Source organism: Schistocerca serialis, chromosome 4 (assembly GCF_023864345.2).
Source record: "Schistocerca serialis cubense isolate TAMUIC-IGC-003099 chromosome 4, iqSchSeri2.2, whole genome shotgun sequence".
Taxonomy (NCBI): Eukaryota; Metazoa; Arthropoda; class Insecta; order Orthoptera; family Acrididae; genus Schistocerca; species Schistocerca serialis.
The window spans coordinates 122,061,557-122,087,048 of NC_064641.1; the positions used below are offsets into that span (position 1 = coordinate 122,061,557).

The following is a 25,492-nucleotide window of genomic DNA, read 5'->3' on the forward strand; positions in this document are numbered from 1 at the left end:
CACTACGAATTACCTCTAGTATACAACAGAACGTTTCTCCCGTTATCTCATAATTCCAAAAACTTGTTTGGTTATTCCGATAACTGAGGACTGAGTGTATAGTATGTGGCGTCGATAGTTACGATGCCAGAACGTAGGTGCACGCACTCGTAAGTTGGCACTACGAGAGAAGAGTAACTACGCCGACCACAGCACCCTCTGGCCGACGCTGTGGAGCTCAGGGAGTGCCGTCTTGATTTCTGCCCATTTCATCAGGAGCAGACGGCCTGGAATATCGCTTCTACTACCGAGTGGGCTAGCTTGCTATTGAGGCTCTGTATTAGTTACGTTCAGTTAAAGTTTGGACAGCAACGAGTATTTGTTAGCTTTGAGATTATACACAAACAGTCATCCGAACTTCACAGGATTAGACATTGACTACGGCTTCACATCTACGAACTCATCCTAGCGAAAGTTATGTATGCATTTGATATTTACTTGTGTTTCTGACTCTATTAAAAGTGTTAAAGTTACATGAAGTACCGAAGTGCTTCACCTTTCCTGCTCCTACTCGCTTCCTTCACTCTCGGCCTATATTACGGAAGCAGTTCATAGGAGCAGACCCACGCGCCGCCTATCCAGGTGGGATACAAAATAGTACTCGCTACGTAATTTACCAGACATGAAAGTTCATTCACATGCATTCGGCGTCGCTTTAGCAGCAGAAACCGCTATGCAGCACTCGTATCCAAGCACAGAGGCGTCGTGGTATCCCCCCCCCCCCCAATCCTAAGCGGTTAAAATCTAACATACTTCCTACATAGAATAGATTCTAACCTAACCTCCTTGACCCTACCAAGAACTGATTAAGGAGATGGGACGCAGTATGACCACACTGTCGGGCGATGTTTTTGGGTGACGTCAGGCTACGGTGCCTGACAACCGTTGTCAGTGCGACTGTGAACGCAGACTTAAATTCCAACCCCAGTGCATCCATCCGCGCTTCTTCTTAAGACGCCGCTCACAGACTTCCGCCTACAGGTGACGGAAGCTTCGCAGTGAAATATAATGAACAGTGTACGGCGCTACTAACCTTCAGAGTACAGTGTGTATCAAAAACAATCATCCGATTTAAAAAAATATCGTAACTATTATGTTATTTTAGATATGTTCATGAACACCGTACTGTTGGAAAGAGCAAACTGCCAAGTTTTATAAGGTTCCCGCCAGGTAGCAGCAGTGTGCGCCCACCTCAGTTCTAGTAAAAATGGCGTCGGGACAAAAGAAAGCGTTTTGTGTTTTGCGCAGTGCGGGTTAGTAATAACCGTTCAGCGTGAGTTTCGTGCTAGGTGTCGTGTGGATCCTCCTACAGCACAGAGAATTAGACGATGGCATTAAAAATTCCGAAAAACGGGTTGTTTGTGTTAAAGGCAAATCGCCAGGCCGTCCCCAAGTGTCTGACACAGACGTCGAACGCATCCGCCATAGTTTCACAATGAGTCTGCAGAAATCCGTTCGACGTGCATCTCGGCAGCTCAACATTCCCCCGACGTCCGTCTGGCGTGTGTTACGTCGACGTTTACACATGAAATCATACACAATTCAGCTACTGCAAGCTCTTCGTGAAAGTGACAAACAACAACTTGTGGAGTTCTGCAGTTTCGTTCTTGGCAAGATGGAGGATGACAGGTTTGTTCCACGTGTAATGTTTAGTGACGGGGCAACATTCCATTTGAAAAGGTCGACCGTCATAATGTGAGAATATGGCATAAAAAACACCCACATTAAGTTGTACAACATTAGAGGGACTCTCCAAAATTTAATGTGTTTTATGCAGTTTCAAGGGAAAGGGTGTATGGTCCATTTTTCTTTTCTGAGAACTCTGTTACAGGAAGCACACATCTCGATAAGCTTGAGAACTTTCATTTCCCACAGTTGGAGACTGATCCGAAGGACATCACTTACTATCAGGATGAGACACCGCCACACTGGCATCTGGAAGTGCAGAATTTTTAAATCACAGGGTTTTTAAATGATGGATTGCACGCAGCCTTAGACCTACATTACTGGCCTCGAAGGACATGGAACCTGACAGTATGTTGGTATTTATTGTGGGGGTTTATAAAAGACTGTTTACTTGCCTCCGTTACCAATAACAATAAATGAACTGAGACATCACATAAGAGCAGACTTAATACATGCTCGTTGCAGTGTGGTAACAATTTGAATACCGCATTGACATGCGCCGTGCTTCTCAAAGGGGGCATATTGAACAGCTATGAAAAAGTTATGAAAAAAAAACTTATTGAGTTTCCCGTGCATTAAAAACCAAAATTTATTGTATATGTTTATTAGTTTCAGAAATGTAGACGTGCCAAGTAGGGTTATTCTTTTTGATACAGCCTGTATTTCAGGAAAAGATCAGAAGGGTAAAATTAGAGATATTTTAGCTTATACACCACAATGTGACATTCGGTGTATAGATGTAGATGACGAAGGAGGTAGAATTCGAAACGAATGGGATCCCAGGAGCTGAAAATTTCCATGTCGATTTTAATGGGCATACACTGCACCATTATTAGCTTTCCTGGTTCAGATTTATCGTGAAATTTTCGTATAGCAAAGGTACCCAAAATAGCGCACACTATTCCCATATACAATGTGTCCCATCTAACTCTAGCAATTTCAGTGTACATTTACATGGGACCAGAAAATGGTTCGGACAATGATTCTTTGCTTCCGAAAACTCCTACCCAAAATTACTTGAATTACATAAATATGAAGAATTACTTTAAATAGGTCTGTGGTATTCATTTATGTAACTATTTGTGCGCCAGAACAGCACATCCGCACGAGAAAAATTAAGTGGTACTGAAATATTGAAGTAAGAATGCTTTTTTTATGAAATTTTTTGGTACACCCTGCATATTCAGTACTATTATTCAGTGATCCAAGACAGATATACGTTACAATGCCCTCTGTGGCATTGTAACGGGGAGAAGCGACTCTGCCTTACTTCTCTGGTTTCTGTATTATTAACCTGGTGTTTTGCTGCTTCGGTTGTCCCTCGTCGCTCAGTAGTGGCCCTCAGGCGCCAGGTTCAATGTTGGTTTGTGATCCTGCTGAAGTGGGGTGTGTCGAGATGCCAGTTGTTAAACGCTAACAACGTTTTTTGATATACTCGTTTTAATGAAGAATTCTTTGAAACACACGTCACACACTTTCCAGTATGGTGACTCTTGGCTACGCCCTTATACTTATCCATTTACAACACACTTTTATCGATACTGCGCACGACACGTGGCGTTCACTGATAATTAATACCTTCACTTATATATATATATATATATATATATATATATATATATATATATATATATATATATATATATTTTGTCATCAGTCTACTGACTGGTTTGATGCGGCCCGCCACGAATTCCTTTCCTCTGCTAACCTCTTCATCTCAGAGTAGCACTTGCAACTTACGTCCTCAATTATTTGCTTGACGTATTCCAATCTCTGTCTTCCTCTACAGTTTTTGCCCTCTACACCTCCCTCTAGTACCATGGAAGTCATTCCCTCATGTCTTAGCAGATGTCCTATCATCCTGTCCCTTCTCCTTATCAGTGTTTTCCACATATTCCTTTCCTCTCCGATTCTGCGTAGAACCTCCTCATTCCTTACCTTATCAGTCCACCTAATTTTCAACATTCGCCTATAGCACCACATCTCAAATGCTTCGATTCACTTCTGTTCCGGTTTTCCCACAGTCCATGTTTCACTACCATACAATGCTGTACTCCAGACGTACATCCTCAGAAATTTCTTCCTCAAATTAAGGCCGGTATTTGATATTGGTAGACTTCTATTGGCCAGAAATGCCTTTTTTGCCATAGCGAGTCTGCTTTTGATGTCCTCCTTGCTCCGTCCGTCATTGGTTATTTTACTGCCTAGGTAGCGGAATTCCTTAACTTCATTGACTTCGTGACCATCAATCCTGATGTTAAGTTTCTCACTGTTCTCATTTCTACTACTTCTCATTACCTTCGTCTTTCTCCGATTTACTCTCAAACCATATTGTGTACTCATTCGACTGTTCATTCCGTTCAGGAGATCATTTAATTCTTCTTCACTTTCACTCAGGATAGCAATGTCATCAGCGAATCGTATCATTGATATCCTTTCACCTTGTATTTTAATTCCACTCCTGAGCCTTTCTTTTATTTTCATCATTGCTTCCTCGATGTACAGATTGAAGAGTAGGGGCGAAAGTCTACAGCCTTGTCTTACACCCTTCTTAATACGAGCACTTCGTTCTTGATCGTCCACTCTTCTTATTCCCTCTTGGTTGTTGTACGTATTGTATATGACCCGTCTCTCCCTATAGCTTACCCCTACTGTTTTCAGAATCTCGAACAGCTTGCACCATTTTATATTGTCGAACGCTTTTTCCAGGTCGACAAATCCTATGAAAGTGTCTTGATTTTTCTTTAGCCTTGCTTCCATTATTAGCCGTAACGTCAGAATTGCCTCTCTCGTCCCTTTACTTTTCCTAAAGCCAAACTGATCGTCACCTAGCGCATTCTCAATTTTCTTTTCGGTTCTTCTGTATATTATTCTTGTAAGCAGCTTCGATGCATGAGCTGTTAAGCTGATTGTGCGATAATTCTCGCACTTGTCAGCTCTTGCCGTCTTCGGAACTGTGTGGATGATGCTTTTCCGAAAGTCAGATGGTATGTCGCCAGACTCATATATTCTACACACCAACGTGAATAGTCGTTTTGTTGCCACTTCCCCCAATGATTTTAGAAATTCTGATGGAATGTTATCCATCCCTTCTGCCTTATTTGACAGTAAGTCCTCCAAAGCTCTTTTAAATTCCGATTCTAATACTGGATCCCCTATCTCTTCTAAATCGACTACTGTTTCTTCTTCTATCACATGAGACAAATCTTCACCCTCATAGAGGCTTTCAATGTATTCTTTCCACCTATCTGCTCTCTCCTCTGCATTTAACAGTGGAATTCCCGTTGCACTCTTAATGTTACCACCGTTGCTTTTAATGTCACCAAAGGTTGTTTTGACTTTCCTGTATGCTGAGTCTGTCCTTCCGACAATCATATCTTTTTCGATGTCTCCACATTTTTCCTGCAGCCATTTTGTCTTAGCTTCCCTGCACTTCCTATTTATTTCATTCCTCGGCGACTTGTATTTCTGTATTCCTGATTTTCCCGGAACATGTTTGTACTTCCTCCTTTCATAAATCAACTGAAGTATTTCTTCTGTTACCCATGGTTTCTTCGCAGCTACCTTCTTTGTACCTATGTTTTCCTTCCCAACTTCTGTGATGGCCCTTTTTAGAGATGCCCATTCCTCTTCAACTGTACTGCCTACTGCGCTATTCCTTATTGCTGTATCTATAGCGTTAGGGAACTTCAAACGTATCCCGTCATTCCTTAGTTCTTCCGTATCCCACTTCTTTGCGTATTGATTCTTCCTGACTAATGTTTTGAACTTCAGCCTACTCTTCATCACTACTATATTTTGATCTGAGTCTATATCTGCTCCTGGCTACGCCGTACAATCCAGTATCTGATTTCGGAATCTCTGTCTAACCATGATGTAATCTAATTGAACTCTTCCCGTATCTCCCGGCCTTTTCCAAGTATACCTCCTCCTCTAGTGATTCTTGAACAGGGTATTCGCTATTACTAACTGAAACTTGTTACAGAACTCAATTAGTCCTCTTTCATTCCTCGTCCCAAGCCCATATCCTCCTGGAACCTTTTCTTCTACTCCTTCCGCTACAACTGCATTCCAGTCGCCCATGACTATTAGATTTTCGTCCCCGTTTACATACTGCATTACCCTTTCAATATCCTCATACACTTTCTCTATCTGTTCATCTTCAGCTTGCGACGTCGGCATGTATACCTGAACTATCGTCGTCGGTGTTGGTCTGCTGTCGGTTCTGATTAGAACAACCCGGTCACTGAACTGTTCACAGTAACACACCCTCTGCCCTACCTTCCTATTCATAACGAATCCTACACCTGTTATACCATTTTCTGCTGCTGTTGATATTACCCGATACTCATGTGACCTGAAATCCTTGTCTTCCTTCCACTTCACTGACCCCTACTATATCTAGATTGAGCCTTTGCATTTCCATTTTCAGGTTTTCTGGTTTCCCTACCACGTTCAAGCTTCTGACATTCCACTCCCCGACTCGTAGAACGTTATCCTTTCGTTGATTATTCAATCTTTTTCTCATGATAACCTCCCCCTTGGCAGTCCCCTCCCGGAGATCCGAATGGGGAACTATTCCGGAATCTTTTGCCAATGCAGAGATCATTATGACACTTCTTCAATTACAGGCCACATGTCCTGTGGATACACGTTACGTGTCTTTAATGCAGTGGTTTCCATTGCCTTCCGCATCCTCATGTCATTGATCATTGCTGATTCTTCCGCCTTTAGGGGCAATTTCCTACCCCTAGGACAAGAGAGTCCCCTGAACCTCTATCTGCTCCTCCGCCCTCTTTGACAAGGCCGTTGGCAGAATGAGGTTTTTATCACTGCTGTATTTACTCGCGACCGTTCTTTTGGAGCCGCCTCCGATTACTCGACCCTGCGTTTTTGACTAGCGCTTCGCTACTAACTCGCCCTGTCTTCCCGACGCACAAGAGTGACGCCACCTTTCTCCCTCAGCCAATAGGGACACTCCAATCGTCTGCTACTCATATATATATATATATATATATATATATATATATATATATATATCAAAACTCTCAGCCAATGGGCGCTTAGATCGTTGTTGCCGGGCAGATCTGACGTGGGTGGCTCTGAGCACTATGGGACTTAACTTCTGAGGTCATCAGTCCCCTAGAACTCAGAACTATCTAAACCTAACTAACCTAAGGACATCACACACATCCATGCCCGAGGTAGGATTCGAACCTGCGACCGTAGCGGTCGCGCAGTTCCAGACTGTAGCGCCTAGAACCGCTCGGCCACTCCGGCCGGCAGATCTGACGTCACGTTTGCTAACATTCTGACGGAAGTTTGTCTTGGAACACAGTCTCCGATTGTAAGATCCTACTCACGAACAGTCAGATCTTGTCCCTAATAAGGTTGCACAACATTGCCTCCCACGATGTTATCGTTAATGCTTCTTACTGACGCATAATTGTCAGATGTACATATATGCTGGCTGCTACTGAGCATTCCAGATCGCATAAATGTGCGTGATAATTAGCATAAACACGTGAAGGGAATGCACGTGTGCATTACAAAGTTACAGGAACAGACTCAGATTTTCAAAGTTATGTACATTCAGTATTCTGTACACACTGTAAATAAAACGTATGATGCTCTATCCCTGTACCAAATGTCTCGAGTGTTCATAGTTAGCCAGGCCACCACGTACTGTCCACCCACACAACACAGTCCTTCCGCAAGGTTCAGTGCCTTTGCCACGCTCTAGTCCTGAGCCCTTCGGCCGGCCGCGGTGGTTTCGCGGTTCTAGGTGCTCAGTCCGGAACCGCACGACTGCTAAGGTCGCAGGTTCGAATCCTGCCTCGGTCATGGATGTGTGTGATGTCCTTAGGTTAGTTAGGTTTAAGTAGTTGTAAGTTCTAGGGGACTGATGACCGCAGCTGCTGAGTCCCATAGTGCTCAGAGCCATAGTGCTCAGAGCCATAGTGCTCAGAGCCTTTGAGCCCTTCCCGTGATCACTGATTCTGCAGTCACCGTGTCTCTGCAGTCTTTGGGTATGAGACTGTCATGTCCCTCTCGCCAATGATTCGACATTCTCAATGTCTGAGAGTTGGCGATAAACGTCACGTGTAATTCCTCTGAGTGTGCGGTGTTGTAGCCTGCACCTGAAAAGTGCCTGTAACATTACACACTCCCAGTAGCCATCACATACTGACATTCTTCTTAACTTCTAGCAATGGCTGTTTTCCGTGCTGAAAATAAGCTCGCATAACATTTTGATCAACACATTCCACCAGAATGGGCATTGCAATATATCCTAACTTACTAAAAAAGGAAACATAGTAGGTGAATATGGATTGGGGGACAGAAATGAAAGAGGAAGCCGCCTGGTAGAATTTTGCACAGAGCACAACATAATCATAACTAACACTTGGTTTAAGAATCATGAAAGAAGGTTGTATACATGGAAGAACCCTGGAGATACTAAAAGGTATCAGATAGATTATATAATGGTAAGACAGAGATTTAGGAACCAGGTTTTAAATTGTAAGACATTTCCAGGGGCAGATGTGGACTCTGACCACAATCTATTGGTTATGACCTGTAGATTAAAACTGAAGAAACTGCAAAAAGGTGGGAATTTAAGGAGATGGGACCTGGATAAACTAAAAGAACCAGAGGTTGTACAGAGATTCAGGGAGAGCATAAGGGAGCAATTGACAGGAATGGGGGAAATAAATACAGTAGAAGAAGAATGGGTAGCTTTGAGGGATGAAGTAGTGAAGGCAGCAGAGGATCAAGTAGGTAAAAAGACGAGGGCTAGTAGAAATCCTTGGGTAACAGAAGAAATATTGAATTTAATTGATGAAAGGAGAAAATATAAAAATGCAGTAAGTGAAACAGGCAAAAAGGAATACAAACGTCTCAAAAATGAGATCGACAGGAAGTGCAAAATGGCTAAGCAGGGATGGCTAGAGGACAAATGTAAGGATGTAGAGGCCTATCTCACTAGGGGTAAGATAGATACCGCCTACAGGAAAATTAAAGAGACCTTTGGAGATAAGAGAACGACTTGTATGAATATCAAGAGCTCAGATGGAAACCCAGTGCTAAGCAAAGAAGGGAAAGCAGAAAGGTGGAAGGAGTATATAGAGGGTCTATACACGGGCGATGTACTTGAGGACAATATTATGGAAATGGAAGAGGATGTAGATGAAGATGAAATGGGAGATACGATACTGCGTGAAGAGTTTGACACAGCACTGAAAGACCTGAGTCGAAACAAGGCCCCCGGAGTAGACAATATTCCATTGGAACTACTGACGGCCGTGGGAGAGCCAGTCCTGACAAAACTCTACCATCTGGTGAGCAAGATGTATGAAACAGGCGAAATACCCTCAGACTTCAAGAAGAATATAATAATTCCAATCCCAAAGAAAGCAGGTGTTGACAGATGTGAAAATTACCGAACTATCAGCTTAATAAGTCACAGCTGCAAAATACTAACACGAATTCTTTACAGACGAATGGAAAAACTAGTAGAAGCCAACCTCGGGGAAGATCAGTTTGGATTCCGTAGAAACACTGGAATACGTGAGGCAATACTGACCTTACGACTTATCTTAGAAGAAAGATTAAGGAAAGGCAAACCTACGTTTCTAGCATTTGTAGACTTAGAGAAAGCTTTTGACAATGTTGACTGGAATACTCTCTTTCAAATTCTAAAGGTGGCAGGGGTAAAATACAGGGAGCGAAAGGCTATTTACAATTTGTACAGAAACCAGATGGCAGTTATAAGAGTCGAGGGACATGAAAGGGAAGCAGTGGTTGGGAAGGGAGTAAGACAGGGTTGTAGCCTCTCCCCGATGTTGTTCAATCTGTATATTGAGCAAGCAGTAAAGGAAACAAAAGAAAAATTCGGAGTAGGTATTAAAATTCATGGAGAAGAAATAAAAACTTTGAGGTTCGCCGATGACATTGTAATTCTGTCAGAGACAGCAAAGGACTTGGAAGAGCAGTTGAATGGAATGGACAGTGTCTTGAAAGGAGGATATAAGATGAACATCAACAAAAGCAAAACAAGGATAATGGAATGTAGTCTAATTAAGTCGGGTGATGCTGAGGGAATTAGATTAGGAAATGAGGCACTTAAAGTAGTAAAGGAGTTTTGCTATTTGGGGAGCAAAATAACTGATGATGGTCGAAGTAGAGAGGATATAAAATGTAGACTGGCAATGGCAAGGAAAGCGTTTCTGAAGAAGAGAAATTTGTTAACATCCAGTATTGATTTAAGTGTCAGGAAGTCATTTCTGAAAGTATTCGTATGGAGTGTAGCCATGTATGGAAGTGAAACATGGACGATAAATAGTTTAGACAAGAAGAGAATAGAAGCTTTCGAAATGTGGTGCTACAGAAGAATGCTGAAGATTAGATGGGTAGATCATGTAACTAATGAGGAAGTATTGAATAGGATTGGGGAGAAGAGAAGTTTGTGGCACAACTTGACCAGAAGAAGGGATCGGTTGGTAGGGCATGTTCTGAGGCATCAAGGGATCACCAATTTAGTATTGGAGGGCAGCGTGGAGGGTAAAAATCGTAGAGGGAGACCACGAGATGAATACACTAAGCAGATTCAGAAGGATGTAGGTTGCAGTAGGTACTGGGAGATGAAAAAGCTTGCACAGGATAGAATAGCATGGAGAGCTGCATCAAACCAGTCTCAGGACTGAAGACCACAACAACAACAACAACTAAAAAAGTTGTCATGTATTTGATGAATAAAGAGGGCAAAAATTGTTGCGCTTTAATTTCCCTATATTTGATGAAAAATATAAAGTTCTTTACGATTCATATGAGATTCATAGAAGCTGGATATATTCAACATTGTTAAGAGATTTATGTCCATTGGATGGAATAGTACATGTAGTGTTAGCCGACGTCTCACGGTAGTTACTGTTTGTTTAGAGATGTGCCTAGCTTCGTAGGAGTGTGATGACGACTATTCTCTTGGACAGCAGATTAAATAGGAGAACGTGAGCAATGTTATTTTTAGGACAAATGTGATCTCCGTATGTAGGGTTGCTGATAACCTAGAAAACATTTATAAGTAACTCAAAATCGTAAATGAAAATCAGCTACTTCGTTGTATGAACATACGCGGCTGGCTGCGTCCTGGTGTACAAGAAATAATTTAAAATTCTGTCCACATGTGCTTGCACTGCTTGCACATTTTACTTCTCTTGATTAATGATGCCAGTTTTTAGCTAATATGTGGCCGCTGTGCCCAGCCTTAGGTGAATTCAGAGAGTGTTGCTACAATGGCGGAATCCGTTATTTTATGTTAACGAACAATCATTATATTTGGAGATAAAAAACAGAAATTACCACGTCACAGACGTTTCCATCCATGTAACAAAATGTGAGTGTGAAAGTTCCTCATATTCTCCCAAGGACTCCTACCGAAAATGTGTTTTACTCGTTCAAATGGTTCAAATGGCTCTGAGCACTATGGGACTTAACATCTGTGGTCATCAGTCCCCTAGAACTTAGAACTACTTAAACCTAACTAACCTAAGGACAGCACACAACACCCAGTCATCACGAGACAGAGAAAATCCCTGACCCCGCCGGGAATCGAACCCGGGAACCCGGGCGTGGGAAGCGAGAACGCTACCGCACGACCACGAGCTGCGGACTGTTTTACTCGTATTGAGGTCTGTACACGATTAGTGTTAACACCGAGAGTTGTATTTTCTTTGGATTTGTTGCATCGCAGACATGTCTATTATCTTAGTTTATTGGATTTTGCGCTTTTGTCGCTTCGTGTCTTTTCGCCCACAAGAAAATATGTATTTAGCACATTTTTTCCATTTTCAGGCTACAATACAAAGTGCAGGTGTATCAGTTTGGTATCATTAGATTAAGGCACTCTTGGTGTGACACTTTCTATTCCTGGCAGTGTACAGCTCCAACTACGAGACGGCCCCCATTCTCCTCTCGTGTGCAGGTGTGCCGCTGCTGCCAGTGTCCGTGTACGCCCTGCTGCGCCACCTGCTGGCCCAGGGGGAGCCGGCCAGCTGCTGGGTGGAGCCCCACCACATGGTCGAGTGGGTCCTCTACGTGCCCAGTCTGGTCAGCCTGCTGGTCAGTATCACTCATTCGTCTCCCAGTCTGTCCCGAGGCTGTTCAACCTGAAATGTTGTAGAATCCGTCTGAAACTAGTGCACCTCCTTTTTTTGCTTGTTTATTGACTTTGAGTCTCCGACCTACAATGTGCTGCCCAGTGTAAAGGTCATTTTTTCGAAAGCTCGTAAGTGTCTCACATTGCGACGCACAAGTTTGAAATTTTGCTCAAAGCTGCATACAGTCTTCCTCTGCAAGGATGAAAAATGAGGCGCCCTGCTAGGTCACCCTGATGCTCGGCGATTTGTCAAACAGCAAAGTACCGATACATGCGAATAAAAGGCCAGCCCTCGAAAGTCCATGTGACCTATACGGTGCAGACATATCACGTGATATGATCTGTAAGATGCGTTAATGGTGTCACATTGGCACCAAATTTTGTCATAATTCTGCCCAACGTCTATGTGGACGTGTCGCATGATGGGAAGGTCATCAAACCCCATCTTACACACATTTCACCCTTTGTTGTGAATCATCTGAAATGTAGGTCAGAACTGTGACACCGATTGTTCAAATCACTCTGTTTCCTTATGGGTGGCCGACGAAAATATTTAAGCTCGGAACTTAGACGCAAAGGCCCCGGGAAGTGGCATAAAAGGCGTCAATGTAAACACTCCTTCCTCTGGGGCGTTGATGCCCACACATTATGCGATAGAAAATGACAGTTAGCAGTGTGATTAGCAACAGTATATCGTTCTTGACAACGTTTGACAGTGCTAACCTCCCCCTCCCACGCCCTCCAGATGATTAAACCCTTCTCTGAAAAACGTAATGTGCCTGCAGTCCCATTGAAGGTCATCGCACGTCTTTGGAGTGTATGTAGTACGCCAGCAATTTTGTTCTGGTATACATGGTAGACGTACTACGGACCATTCAAAACCTCTCAACGAAATCTGAATGTGATGCGAAGCAGTGAAGGGTGTTTATGCTTTTTCAGCCCTTCTGGCGTGATCATAGGGCCGTGTGACATTATACAATTGTGAACGATAAAGGGTCCCTCTGAGATACCGCAGTTTGAGGGCACCCTCTGTGCCACCCGCACCTCTTCGTTCAGCACTTTAGAAACGTGCCTGTTTGGAGAAAGCCGGTCACTCGTTACTACGCGTCAGTGTCACAGACAACCATTTAGACAGCCCTGAGCTGAGTGACGTTGCGTCGCTGAACTAGTGTCTGCTGGCTGCATACAAAGCCTACGGGATGACGGAAGATATGCCTGTCTCGTCGATGACTAGTAATTAGTGACTGGCCGTCTCTGTGGGACTGCATTTTTAAAGCGCTCAGCAAAGGTGCACAGGCGGCCGAACTAGCGGGTCTTAGAGGGACTTGTTGTTTTGTTCACGCATGTGTCAATATCGGCCCCTTCACCCAACGCCACCCCATCAGCACGCCACAGGATGTTGCAAAACAGGAGGGCTGGAAAGCATAAACACATATTGCTGCTTCAAATTCCGTCGAATGTTTCTGAACAATCCGTAGCAGTTCCATCCAATATACCAGACCATACATTGCGGTCGCGATGCTCTCCAAAGAGATGTGACCACGTTCAGTGTGGTTGCTGATCTGTGATCTACTTACAGAGGGGCCGAATAGTCCAGGGCTTGTCAGCAATGTCAAACGTTGTCAAGAACGTCGTCAAGTTATTGAACACACTGTGAACTGTTAGTCTCGACTGCAAAATGTGTGGGAATTAATGCGCCAAGGGAAGGGGTGTTTACATAGCCGCTCTTCACAGCACCTCTTGAGGCCTTTTGCGTGTCAATAGTGAGCGACGGTATGTCTGAAATGTTTCCCCTGCGACTCATACGAAAACAGCGTGATTTCAACAATGGGTGTCGTGTTATTGACCTCCATCGCAGAGGCGACGAAAGATGTGGTGAAATGCGAGTAAGAGGGGCTGTGATAACGTTCGCATCGTGTGACAGGTTTACGATGGCATTGGGCAGAGTGTTGGTGAAATTTGGTGCCAATGTGACGTCATTAATTCACTTTACAGCTCACATGAACATCTGAGCTGTGACCTTTTCTCGTATGCATTAAATGTATTCGCAATAGGGAATACGGACAGTCAACAGCTGTAAAACGGAATGACGACACTAAAAATGTTACTGGACCGGGACTTGTACCTGAATTTTCCGCTTATCGCGGGCGGTAGCCTTACCGTTTGGCTATCCATGAACGACTCAGGCTAGACCCATTCTTCCATATGCTGTCAACCATGCGTCTTCAGCCTGAACCCGCATATCCATTATGTATATTTCCTTACATGTGAGGCACTTTACTTGAAAGTCGCTTGCCCTGTGTCGGCGGATAAATACGATATTGCAGTGACTGTGTTATTCTGAATTACGAAGCAAAGTTCCTTTGCATATGCATGTGTGTCCAAGGGAACTTATCATCGGAATTCAGAGTAACAAGGCACTCCAATATCGTATTTTCTCACATATGTCGACACCTTACCGTTTGAAGTGATGCCGAGCCCCACATTGACGTTGGAGAGCGCCACGCTTTTGTGCCATTACAGTGGAAGGCTGAGGTACCTTTGAGCCAAATTTCAAGGTTTTGCGTCGTCATGGGAGACAATTAACGGGTTTCGGAAAAGTTACCCTGTAATAGTGTAGCGGAATGTAGATTACATCCGTGTAGTTTTACTTTTGAATGGTTCTGCTAATAACCTGTTGGATTCGTTCTTCTGCGATAGATACCAGGGTTTTGGGAGCGCTCTAGTATGATGTATAACCTCGAGATCAGCATAAAACAGAACTGTATCATTGAGGTTCTCACTGCAGGAGAAATGGACGCTTTCTTATTTGAATATGATAAAGTAGAGGTGATTAATGTGAAGCAGTGTTTATTGCGTTTCAGTAGCTATGGAAAGGCTGTGCTCAGCAAGCCACGCCTTGGTCGACTCTGCTCAACTACGGTTCCTTACAATGAGCAGTGTCTCGATCAACTCATCGTGACGATGGTTCAATTAAAATCAACGAATTTTGTGCACAGCTCGAATGTTGGCAAGATCTTATGCAATCTTGGTTATCGGAAAATGTGTGTAATATTGTTACTGAAAGAAAATTGAAAATGTATTAGATGATGATCAGTGTGGCTTTAGAAGAGGTTAAGGTACCAATTCTGACGTTGAGGTTAATAATGGAAGCAAAAACAAAGAAAAATAAAGACACGTTCATAGGATTTGTCGACCTGGAAAAAGCGTTCGAGAATGCAAAGTGGTTCGAAATTCTGAGAAAAATAGGGGTAAGCTCTAGGGGGAGAGGTGATATATAATATGTACAAGCATCAAGAGGAATAGTAAGATTGGACGACCAAGAACGAAGTGTTTGGATTAAGGGGGTGTGAGAATGGGATGTAATTTTTCGCTCCTACTGTTCAATCTGTACATCGAAGAAGCAATGATAGAAATAAAAGAAAGGGCCAGGAGTGAGATTAAAATTCAAGGTGAAAGGATATCAATGATATGATTCGCTGATGGCATTGTTACCCTGAGTGAAAGTGAAGAAGAATTACATGATCTTCTGAATAGAATGAACAGTCTAATGAGTACAGAGACTGGGAGTAAATCGAATAAAAACGAAAGGAAGTAGCAGAAATGAGAACAGCGAGAAACTTAACAACAGGGTTGGTTGTCACGAAGTGGATGAATTTAAGGAACTGTACTACCTAGGCAGCAAAATAACCAATGACGGGCTGGCAGAAAGGGTATACCTGGCCAAGAGAAGTCTGTTGGTATCAAACATAGGCCTTAATTTGAGGAAGACATTTCTGAGAACGTACCTCTGGAGTACAGCATTGTATGGTAGTGAAACATGGACTGTGGGAAAATCGGAACAGAAGAGAATCGAAGCATTTGAGATGTGGTGCTACAACTTAATATTGAAAATTAGGTAGGTTAATAAGGTAAGGAATGAGGAGGTTCCACACCGAATTGGAGAGGAAAGGAATATATAGAAAACACTGATAAGGAGGACAGGATGATAGGACACCTGTTATTAAGACATCAGGGAATGACTTCCATGGTACTAGAGGGAACTTTAGAGGGCAAAAACTGGAGAGGAAGACAGAGATTGGAATACATCCAGAATATAATTGAAGATGTAGGCTGTAAGTGCTAGTTTGAGATGAGGAGGTTGGCGCAGGAGAGGAATGCATGGCGGGTCGCATCCAACCAGTCAGAAGTCTGGTGACTCAAAAAAACAAAACAAACAAAAGGGTACTGTGGATGTTTACACAAGACTAAAACAATCATCGAATGCAAATTTGGCGGAAGTCAACTGCACCAGCACGAGGATGAAGTTGGCAGTTTTCTGAACACCTATATCTCCAGAGACACAGACAAAGTACTGTCCCTGGGTTTCTGGGATAGACAGGGTATGGATGGTTTGTATGTCTTAGAGCCTGAAATAATTGTCAGTTCAGTACACTACAGTACAAAAGTGACTAAGCTGAAAGCTCAAATTTCCAGTGTGAGGACAGAGATGAAGGCAAACTTCCGTTTGCAACATAAGGCCATTCCCACTAGAGTTTGTGAGTTTGAAAGTTGTTACCAAAATTGGCTTCGCTATCTCACTGCATTGACTTCACGTCTCGCTCTGCCTATGACAGATGGACTAAGCGGGCAAAGTTCCCCAGACTCAGATACTGTCGTCAGACAGTGACTAGGTTCAGCTGTATCAGATTTTTACGATCGTGACATGCAGGATCTTGTTTATCATTACCCAAAGTGAATAACGAATCGTGGTGAGTGCATGGGAAAATGACGGTCTGTAGTTGACATTTAGCTCTATTTAACTACTTTACTATGTTCTTTGCATTTGTTTTAGTTAGACGAAAATATATTGGAGGCATTATTTTCAAATTTATCGTATTTGATTCGTGCCAATACTGCACGGTATACTCATTTTAACGTTGTCCTGAACAATCTCCTAATACTGGATGACAGTTCATTGGATTTGAGGTCCAAAATAGAATCCTCTTTCTCGTCTGACCAGAAGTACATGCAATATATTGGATATACAGACCTATCTTTTGGTATGACTGTTGATTTGAAAGTGAAGTGAATCCATAGGGTTTCTCACAAAACGGACATTCCGTATATTTTGCATCAGTCACCAGCTACAACATAATGAACATAGTGACCCATTCGAAACAAACCTAACGTTCTCATGGCGATTGGCACAGAGGTATCTCTTCGTGGCATTTCAAACTCCCACCCTTCATACGTGATTTCCTATGAATCAAGAGGTAAGCTGCTTTCAGTCTTCGCTGGTTTGATAATAATCCTTTGTTCAGTATCGCGCTATTAACACATAATGTTATCTTATGTATTACTCACTGAGTTTCATGATTGGTGGGAGGACGTATTGTAAGGTATTGCGTAGCCTGTTAATAGTGGATGGTGAGTCGTTTGTAGATGTGGGAGTAATTTTAGGTATTCCTTAGCGAAGTGTGGATTTGTAAACACTGTTGACGTCTAGGGCAGAGTTGACAATCAACGTTCTAGAAGTTAACAGATTTAAAATAATGCAATATTGTGTACCTCTGGCTGGTTGACTGGATCTTATAAAAAATAACGTACTCAATGTTCTAGAAGTTAACAGATTTAAAATAAGGCAATATTGTGTACCTCTGTCTGGTTGACTGGATCTTATAAAAATAACGTACTCGTTGAACGTTATATGTCTGCTATGTATTAGTCAATGTAACAGTTATCAAAGATTTGTCCACTTGCTCATCCTCCTGGTTGGTAGTAGCATACATATTCCTTGATACATCTGTTAGCCTCACCATATGAAACGGTGCACTGGTCAAGACATGGGACTCACTGTCTGGCTGACTACGTTTTAGTTCCCCATTTGGTCATCCAGATTAGAATTTTCTGAAAATTTCCTAAAATTCCCAAACTGAAAGTCATATCCATATCCAGTTTCGAGGCCATATAGTACAAAACTTTTTAGACCTCATGATATATTCATTATGTTGCATGTGCACCATATCGCAACGGTTTCTTCTCACATGAGATCATTGCATTTCAATGATCCATTTAATCGTAATTTTAATTCATTTTAAATATTTATTTTGTCCTGTGAACAAGTATTCTGTCATATCTTTGACATCCACAGCAGGCAAGTAAGACGTTACTCACTCTGTAGCTATTTAAGCAGAAGTCTGAGGTTGCACCCAGAGTGCGACTTGTGCCATCATGGATCCTAGCTGGAATCTGGGCTGCTATCTGTCTCTGTGTTTGTCAGGCATTTTCTCGAACTCATCACCATGAAACCGGCTACCATTGATTTCAGTGGACAGAAAATTATGTTTGGTAGTGAGAGGTATGAACATCATGATGTGGGAAGACACAGTGAACAATAACTTAATTTCTTTGATTGTTGTGGGAATTCTTAGCCGCAGAATAAATGAAGTACATCATTCAGCCACTTCCACTGCTATTTCTAACCGGTTTGTTGGTGCTTTTCCAAACAGCTATCGCATACATTACACAGCAATCACTCCAAAGGAAGTCCAGTTTCTGTGGCCAGCTTTTGTGGCCAGCTTTTGTGGCCAGCTTTCGTGCCCAGCTTTCGTGGCCAACTTGCCTGATCAGCTTTCGTGACCAACTCGCCGGCACAGGTTTTGTGGAGAACTTTCCAGCTAAGCGTGCCCGCTCAGGATGCCCCTCATCGTACCCTCTCAATCTTCAGGGCCACTTGCCTGGATAGTTTTCGTAATCAGCTTTCACGTCCACTTGGACCACTCTCTTAGTTCATTTTCATGTCTACTTGCCTGGACCATTTTCTTGGTCAGCTTTCCTGTTCAGGATGTATGCAGTGCCTCTTTCCCACTAAGTATTAGCGGGAACAGTGGAATCAAAAGTGATCTAGCCTGTTTCCCTTCATTAACTGAAATAACATTTGAAAATGAAGTGTGTCTCTGCGTTCATCTCTATACACAGTTTTAGGATTGTACTTATGGGAGGCTGCTCAAGGCATTGGATCAGTTGTCCATGGCAAACTGTCGATTCTGGTATGATCCTTTGGCCTATGCTGGGTTGAATTGGGCAAGATGAAACTCTCCTTCTATTTGCTGAACGGTTCAATATATTGAAACGAGGTTTTCAAAAAATAATAGCACTCATAACAAAACGTAATTTAATATCCCATTAATAATATTATTATTTTGAAATTGAAAGACAAGGGTGTTGGCAACCACTATTGAAACGTAAACACGGGTAACTGAGATTCTAATGCCGAACTCTGTTATTACGAGTACACGCAGCATATATCTAGCTTGAAGCCTTTCGCATAATGAAAACAATTTTTGTAATCTCATTCTGACATGCTAAATGTTAACATTCTGCTCCAATTACAAAACTCATCACTGATACCGGATCTCTGGCGTATAAAGGGCGGGATCTTGTTGCTACTTTCAGCAATGGAGCCAGATATAAAAGCCACTCATAGGTTTTGTTTATCCATACCTGGTGGTTATAATTAAACTGACAGTGTTCAGAGTAATCAGTGTATTCGTCGCATGGCAGTGAAATGCCGTAGGTACGTTCATTAAACGTTGCACTCGTGGAGTATGCTGAAAAAAATAATGGTTCCACTTTGTGACACCAGCTGAAAATGTGGCACTATAAACATTCAGAATATGAAATGTTTCCTGTTTTGACTTCAGTGTGATGTTTGTCTCTTGGTGGTCCGCGTTGATTTCTTTTGTAAGTGACTGTTGGTGTAAAGGATTAAGGAGGTTGAAGTTTTCCGTACGATGTACAGTGGCTATAGAGAAGAAAGACAGCACACACTGCTGGTAAAGCTGTTTTTTCATAACACCAGCAACACCATCGCTTTCAGGAATATCGGCGACTGAAACAGATGCAAACAGGCCCCATGTCAACAAATGAGTTGAAGAATATGATAAAGAAATGCGAAGTAGCAGGTGAATTAGGTGGTGTAGCGGGGAGATGGAGGCAGCCCACTCCCGTGGCAGTTGTTGATGAAGTTACTGTAGCTATAGCTGACCGCGCAGCACATGCCTCAGATTCTGCTGCCAGTACTCGAGCTTTGTCACAGGAATAGTCTCTTCCCTGGTCAACAGTTCAAAAGATTTTGCCGCACATTTTACACGAGATTCAGAATGTACACCAAGTGAAGCCCCAGGACAGGCTACAACACCATGACTTTGCCTTACGTTTCTTGGCATGCATGGAAATGGATGACGCGCGGCTGGGTAATATTCATTGAACGGATGAGTCATATTTTACTCTGCACGGTGCCGTCAGTTCACAGAAGTCACATATGGGGTTCTACTTCACAACACGTGGTGCAGGAACATCCACTGCACTCAGCCTGCGTGACAGTGTGGTGTGGCTTCGCAACCTCCTTTATTCGCGGTCCGGTTTTCTCCGAGGTGATGACATAACGTGTACCTGTTAGGCGTTATAAGGACCTACACGGGCACCACGTGATCATAACATTGCAAGAACGCAACTGTGTCCACGTCGCTGTTCTCATGCAAAATGGGGCGACACCACATATCGCTTGCGAAGCGAAAAATTTGCTTCGAGAAACATTCGGTAAAGGCCGCTTGAACCCAAAGCAATTTCAAGATTTGTGGCCTTCCAGATCCCCAAACCTAAATTCATGTGACTTCTTGCTGTGGGTATATCTGAAAGATCGTGCCTATCACGATTGTTTCCGGACTTTTCCAGATCAGTAGAATACCATACGACGACATATATGTCTGATTATACCGGATGTGCTCTTAGCAGCTGTCGACCATGCCATGTTAACGATGCAGCATGTTGCTGAGTCGAGAGAACACAAGCTGTAACTGGCGACCATATCCTAATAAACGTGCCAGAACAACCGTTATCATATCTTTGAGCGTTCCTCCTCCTCTTCTGCGTCCACACCGCATTCTCACTGCTTACATCGCCATATTTTCACCTGGTCGCAGAAAGTAGAACCATTATTTTTTTCGCCATACTCCGTGAGCGCACTGCTTAATGAACATACCGACGATGTTTCATTGTTCTGCCATGTGTACAGCTTACACTGTGGCACTCGAACCATGGCCAGCTTAATTATAACCATCCAGTACAAATACATTGTAACTTTGTAACTTCAGACATAATACAATTTAGGTACTACGTCCTGTGTTGCAAGGACACAATGCATTTTATTTGTTTATGTGATCCTCTGTACTGCAGGAAATGATTCAAATGGATGAGTTGAAATCGCAATACTGGATTTAGGGCTTTATATTACACTTTCGAGGAGAACCCAAACTGTACAATGAGAAAGTGTACCAGTGAAAAATGAGGAATGTCAGCAACCACACTAGATACGAGGGCTGTTCGGAAAGTAAGGTCCGATCGGTCGTGAAATGAAAACCACAGTCAAAATAATTTTTTTTTTCGCAACAGTTAGCCACACCTTCCAGGTACCTCCCTAAATAGTCGCTGCTCCGACTTAGACATTTGTCGGGGCGTTATACAAACTTTCCAGCACCCTCTTCACAGAAAGTAGCCGCCTGTGCTTTCCGCCAATTCTCTACGCTGATCTGCCTTTCGTTGTCTGTGCCAAAATGTTGTCTTTGTAGCCAGCGGTTCATGTGAGCAGAGATGAACAGCGGAGGGTGCCATTTAAGGGCTGTGTAGTGGGTGATGAAACACTTCCCATCGAAAACGCTGCAGGAGCGTCTTCATTGCCCCTGCAGAATGCGGCTGACAATTGTCTTGAAGAAAGAAACGCGTGACATTTATGTTATGTGGGCTGCACAGCTTCAGGCAAAATCTCTCACCAGATCCACATACTTGGCGGGAGACACAGACATTTCTACGTGATCGCTCTGCGCTCTGATCAGAAAAGACTGACGTGAAGTGATCGACTGGCACACTAAAGACACTGCCCAACACATCTGTGCGAAGTTCCATCGGGTTTTCACAGTGGTTTCCATTTCACGTCTAATCGGATCTTTCTTCCAGAATATGCCTCGTACATTGTCTCTAGTTACACAGGGTGGTCCATTGATCGTGACTGGGCCGAATGGCTCACGAAATAAGCGTCCAACGAAAAAACTACAAAGAACGAAGCTTGTCTAGCTTGAAGGAGGAAACCAGATGGCGATATGGTTGGCCCGCTAGATTGCGCTGCCATAGGTCAAACGGATATCAACTGCGTTTTTTAAAATAGGAAACCCCATTTTTTATTACATATTCGTGTAGTACGTAAAGAAATATGAATGTTTTAGTTGGACTACTTTTTTTCGTTTTGTGATAGATGGCGCTGTAATAGTCACAAACATTGTGTTGTTGTTGTGGTCCTCAGTCCTGAGACTGGTTTGATGCAGCTCTCCACGCTACTCTATCCTGTGCAAGCTTCTTCATCTCCCAGTACCTACTGCAACCTACATCCTTCTGAATCTGTTTAGTGTATTCATCTCTTGGTCTCCCTCTACGATTTTTACCCTCCACGCTGCCATCCAATACTAAATTGGTGATCCATCGATGTCTCAGAACATGTCCTACCAACCGATCCCTTCTTCTAGTCAAGTTGTGCCACAAGCTCCTCTTCTCCCCAATTCTATTCAATACCTCCTCATTAGTTACGTGCTCTACCCACCTTATCTTCAGCATTCTTCTGTAGCACCACATTTCGAAAGCTTCTATTCTCTTCTTGTCTAAGCTATTTATCGTCCACATTTCACTTCCATACATGGCTACACTCCATACAAATACTTTAAGAAACGACTTCCTGTCACTTAAATCAATACTCGATGTTAACAAATTTCTCTTCTTAAGAAATGCTTTCCTTGCCATTGCCAGTCTACATTTTATATCCTCTCTACTTCTACCATCATCAGTTATTTTCCTCCCCAAATAGCAAAACTCCTTTACCACTTTAAGTGTGTCATTTCATAAACTAATTCCCTCAGCATCACCCGACTTAATTCGACTACATTCCATTATCCTCGTTTGTTGATGTTCATCTTATACCCTCCTTTCAAGACACTGTCCATTCCGTTCAACTGCTCTTCCAAATCCTTTGCTGCCTCTGACAGAATTACAATGTCATCGGCGAACCTTAAAGTTTTTATTTCTTTTCCATGGATTTTAATACCTAATCTGAACTTTTCTTTTGTTTCCTTTATTGCTTGCTCACTATACAGATTGAATAACATCGGGGATAGGCTACAACCCTGTCTCACTCCCTTCCCAACCACTGCTTACCTTTCATACCCCTCGACTCTTATAACTGCCATCTGCTTTCTGTATAAATTGTAAACAGCCTTTCGCTCTCTGTATTTTACCCCTGCCACCTTCAGAATTTGAAAGACAGTATTCCAATCAACATTGTCAAAAGCTTTCTCTAAGTCTACAAATGCTAGAAACGTAGGTTTGCCTTTCCTTCATCTTTCTTCTAAGATAAGTCGTAGGGTCAGTATTGGCTCACGTGTTCCAACATTTCTACGGAATCCAAACAGATCTTCCCCGAGGTCGGCTTCTGTCAGTTTTTCCATTCGTCTGTAAAGAATTCGCGTTAGTATTTTGCAGCTGTGACTTATTAAACTGATAGTTCGATAATTTTCACATCTGCAAACACCTGCTTTCTTTGGGATTGGGATTATTATATTCTTCTTGAAGTCTGAGGGCATTTCGCCTGTCTCATACATCTTGCTCACCAGATGGTAGAGTTTTGTCAGGACTGGCTCTCCCAAGGTTGTCAGTAGTTCTAATGGAATGTTGTCTACTCCCGGGGCCTTGTTTCGATTCAAGTCTTTCAGTGCTCTGTCAGACTCTTCACGCAATATCATATCTCCCATTTCATCTTCATCTACATCCTCTTCCATTTCCATAATATTGTCCTGAAGTACATCGCCCTTGTATAGGCCCTCTATACACTCCTTCCACCTTTCTGCTTTCTCATCTTTGCTTAGAACTGGGTTTCCATCTGAGCTCTTGATATTCATGCAAGTGGTTCTCCTTCCTCCGAAGGTCTCTTTAATTTTCCTGTAGCCAGTATCTATCTTACCCCTAGTGAGATAAACCTCTACATCCTTACATTTATCCTCTAGCCATCCCTGCTTAGCCATTTTGCGCTTGTTGTCGATCTCATTTTTGAGACGTTTGTATTCCATTTTGCCTGCTTCATTTACTGCATTTTTATATTTTCTCCTTTCATCAATTAAATTTAATATTTCTTCTGTTACCCAAGGGTTTCTACTAGCCCTCGTCTTTCTGCCTATTTGATCCTCTGCTGCCTTCACTATTTCATCCCTCAAAGCTACCCATTCTTCTTCTACTGTTTTTCTTTCCCCCATTCCTGTCAATTGTTCCCTTATGCTCTCCCTGAAACTCTGTACATCTCTCGTTCTTTCAGTTTATCCAGGTCCCATCTCCTTAAATTCCCAACTTTTTCCAGTTTCTTCAGTTTTAATCTACAGTTCATAACCAATAGATTGTGGTCATAGTCCACATCTGCCCCTGGAAATGTCTTACAATTTAAAACCTGGTTCCTAAATCTCTGTCTTACCATTATATAATATATCTGATACCTTTTAGTATCTCCAGGGTTCTTCTATGTATACAACCTTGTCTGAAGATTCTTAAACCAGGTATTAGCTATGATTAAGTTATGCTCTGCGCAAAATTCTACCAAACGGCTTCCTCTTTCATTTCTTAGCCCCAATCCATATTCACCTACTATGTTTCCTTCTCTCCCTTTTTCTACTGACGAATTCCAGTCACCCATGACTATTAAATTTTCGTCTCCCTCCACTACCTGAATAATTTCTTTTATCTCACCCTTCATTTCATCAATTTCTTTGTCATCTGCAGAGCTAGTTGGCATAGTCACAAACATACGGCTCACAATTTTAGACGAACAGTTGGTAACTGGTAGGTACGTTTGAACATTTTATTTCGGTTGTTCCAATGTGATACATGTACCTTTGTGAACTTATCATGTCTGAGAACACACGCTGTTGCTGCGTGATTACCTGTAAATACCACATTAATGCAATAAATGCTCAAAATGATATCCGTCAACCTCAATGCATTTGGCAATACGTGTAACGACAGTCCTCTGAACAGCGAGTAGTTCGCCTTCCGTAATGTTCGCACATGCAATGATAATGCGCTGGCGCATGTTGTCTGGCGTCGTCGGTGGATCACGATAGGAAATATCCTTCAACTTTCCCCACAGAATGAAATCCGGGGACGTCAGATCCGGTGAACGTGCTGGCCATGGTATGGTGCTTCGACGACCAATCCACCTATCATGAGATATGCTATTCAATACCGCTTCAACCGCACGCCATCTATTTACCGGACATCCATCATGTTGGAAGTACATCGCCATTCTGTCATGCAGTGAAACATCTTGTAGTAACATCGATAGAACATTACGTAGGAAATCAGCATGCATTGCACCATTTAGATTGCCATCGATAAAATGGGCGTCAATTATCCTTCCTCCCATAATGCCGCACCGTACATTAACCCGCCATCGTGGATTTTCCGTTGCCCAATAGTGCATATTATGCCAGTTCACGTTACCGCTTTTGGTGAATGACGCTTCGTCGCTAAATAGAACGTGTA

General features: G+C 42.7%; 1 protein-coding gene across 1 annotated transcript in view; it reads left to right on the forward strand.

The window, feature by feature from the left end:
* The window catches only part of LOC126474309 (corticotropin-releasing factor receptor 1-like), a 260,974-nt gene that overhangs the window by 195,103 nt on the left and 40,379 nt on the right, over positions 1-25,492 (forward strand). Inside the window, exon 8 of the mRNA XM_050101774.1 lies at positions 11,708-11,844. Within this exon, the coding sequence (XP_049957731.1) occupies positions 11,708-11,844 (137 nt within the window). The remainder of the gene's footprint in view (positions 1-11,707; positions 11,845-25,492) is intronic.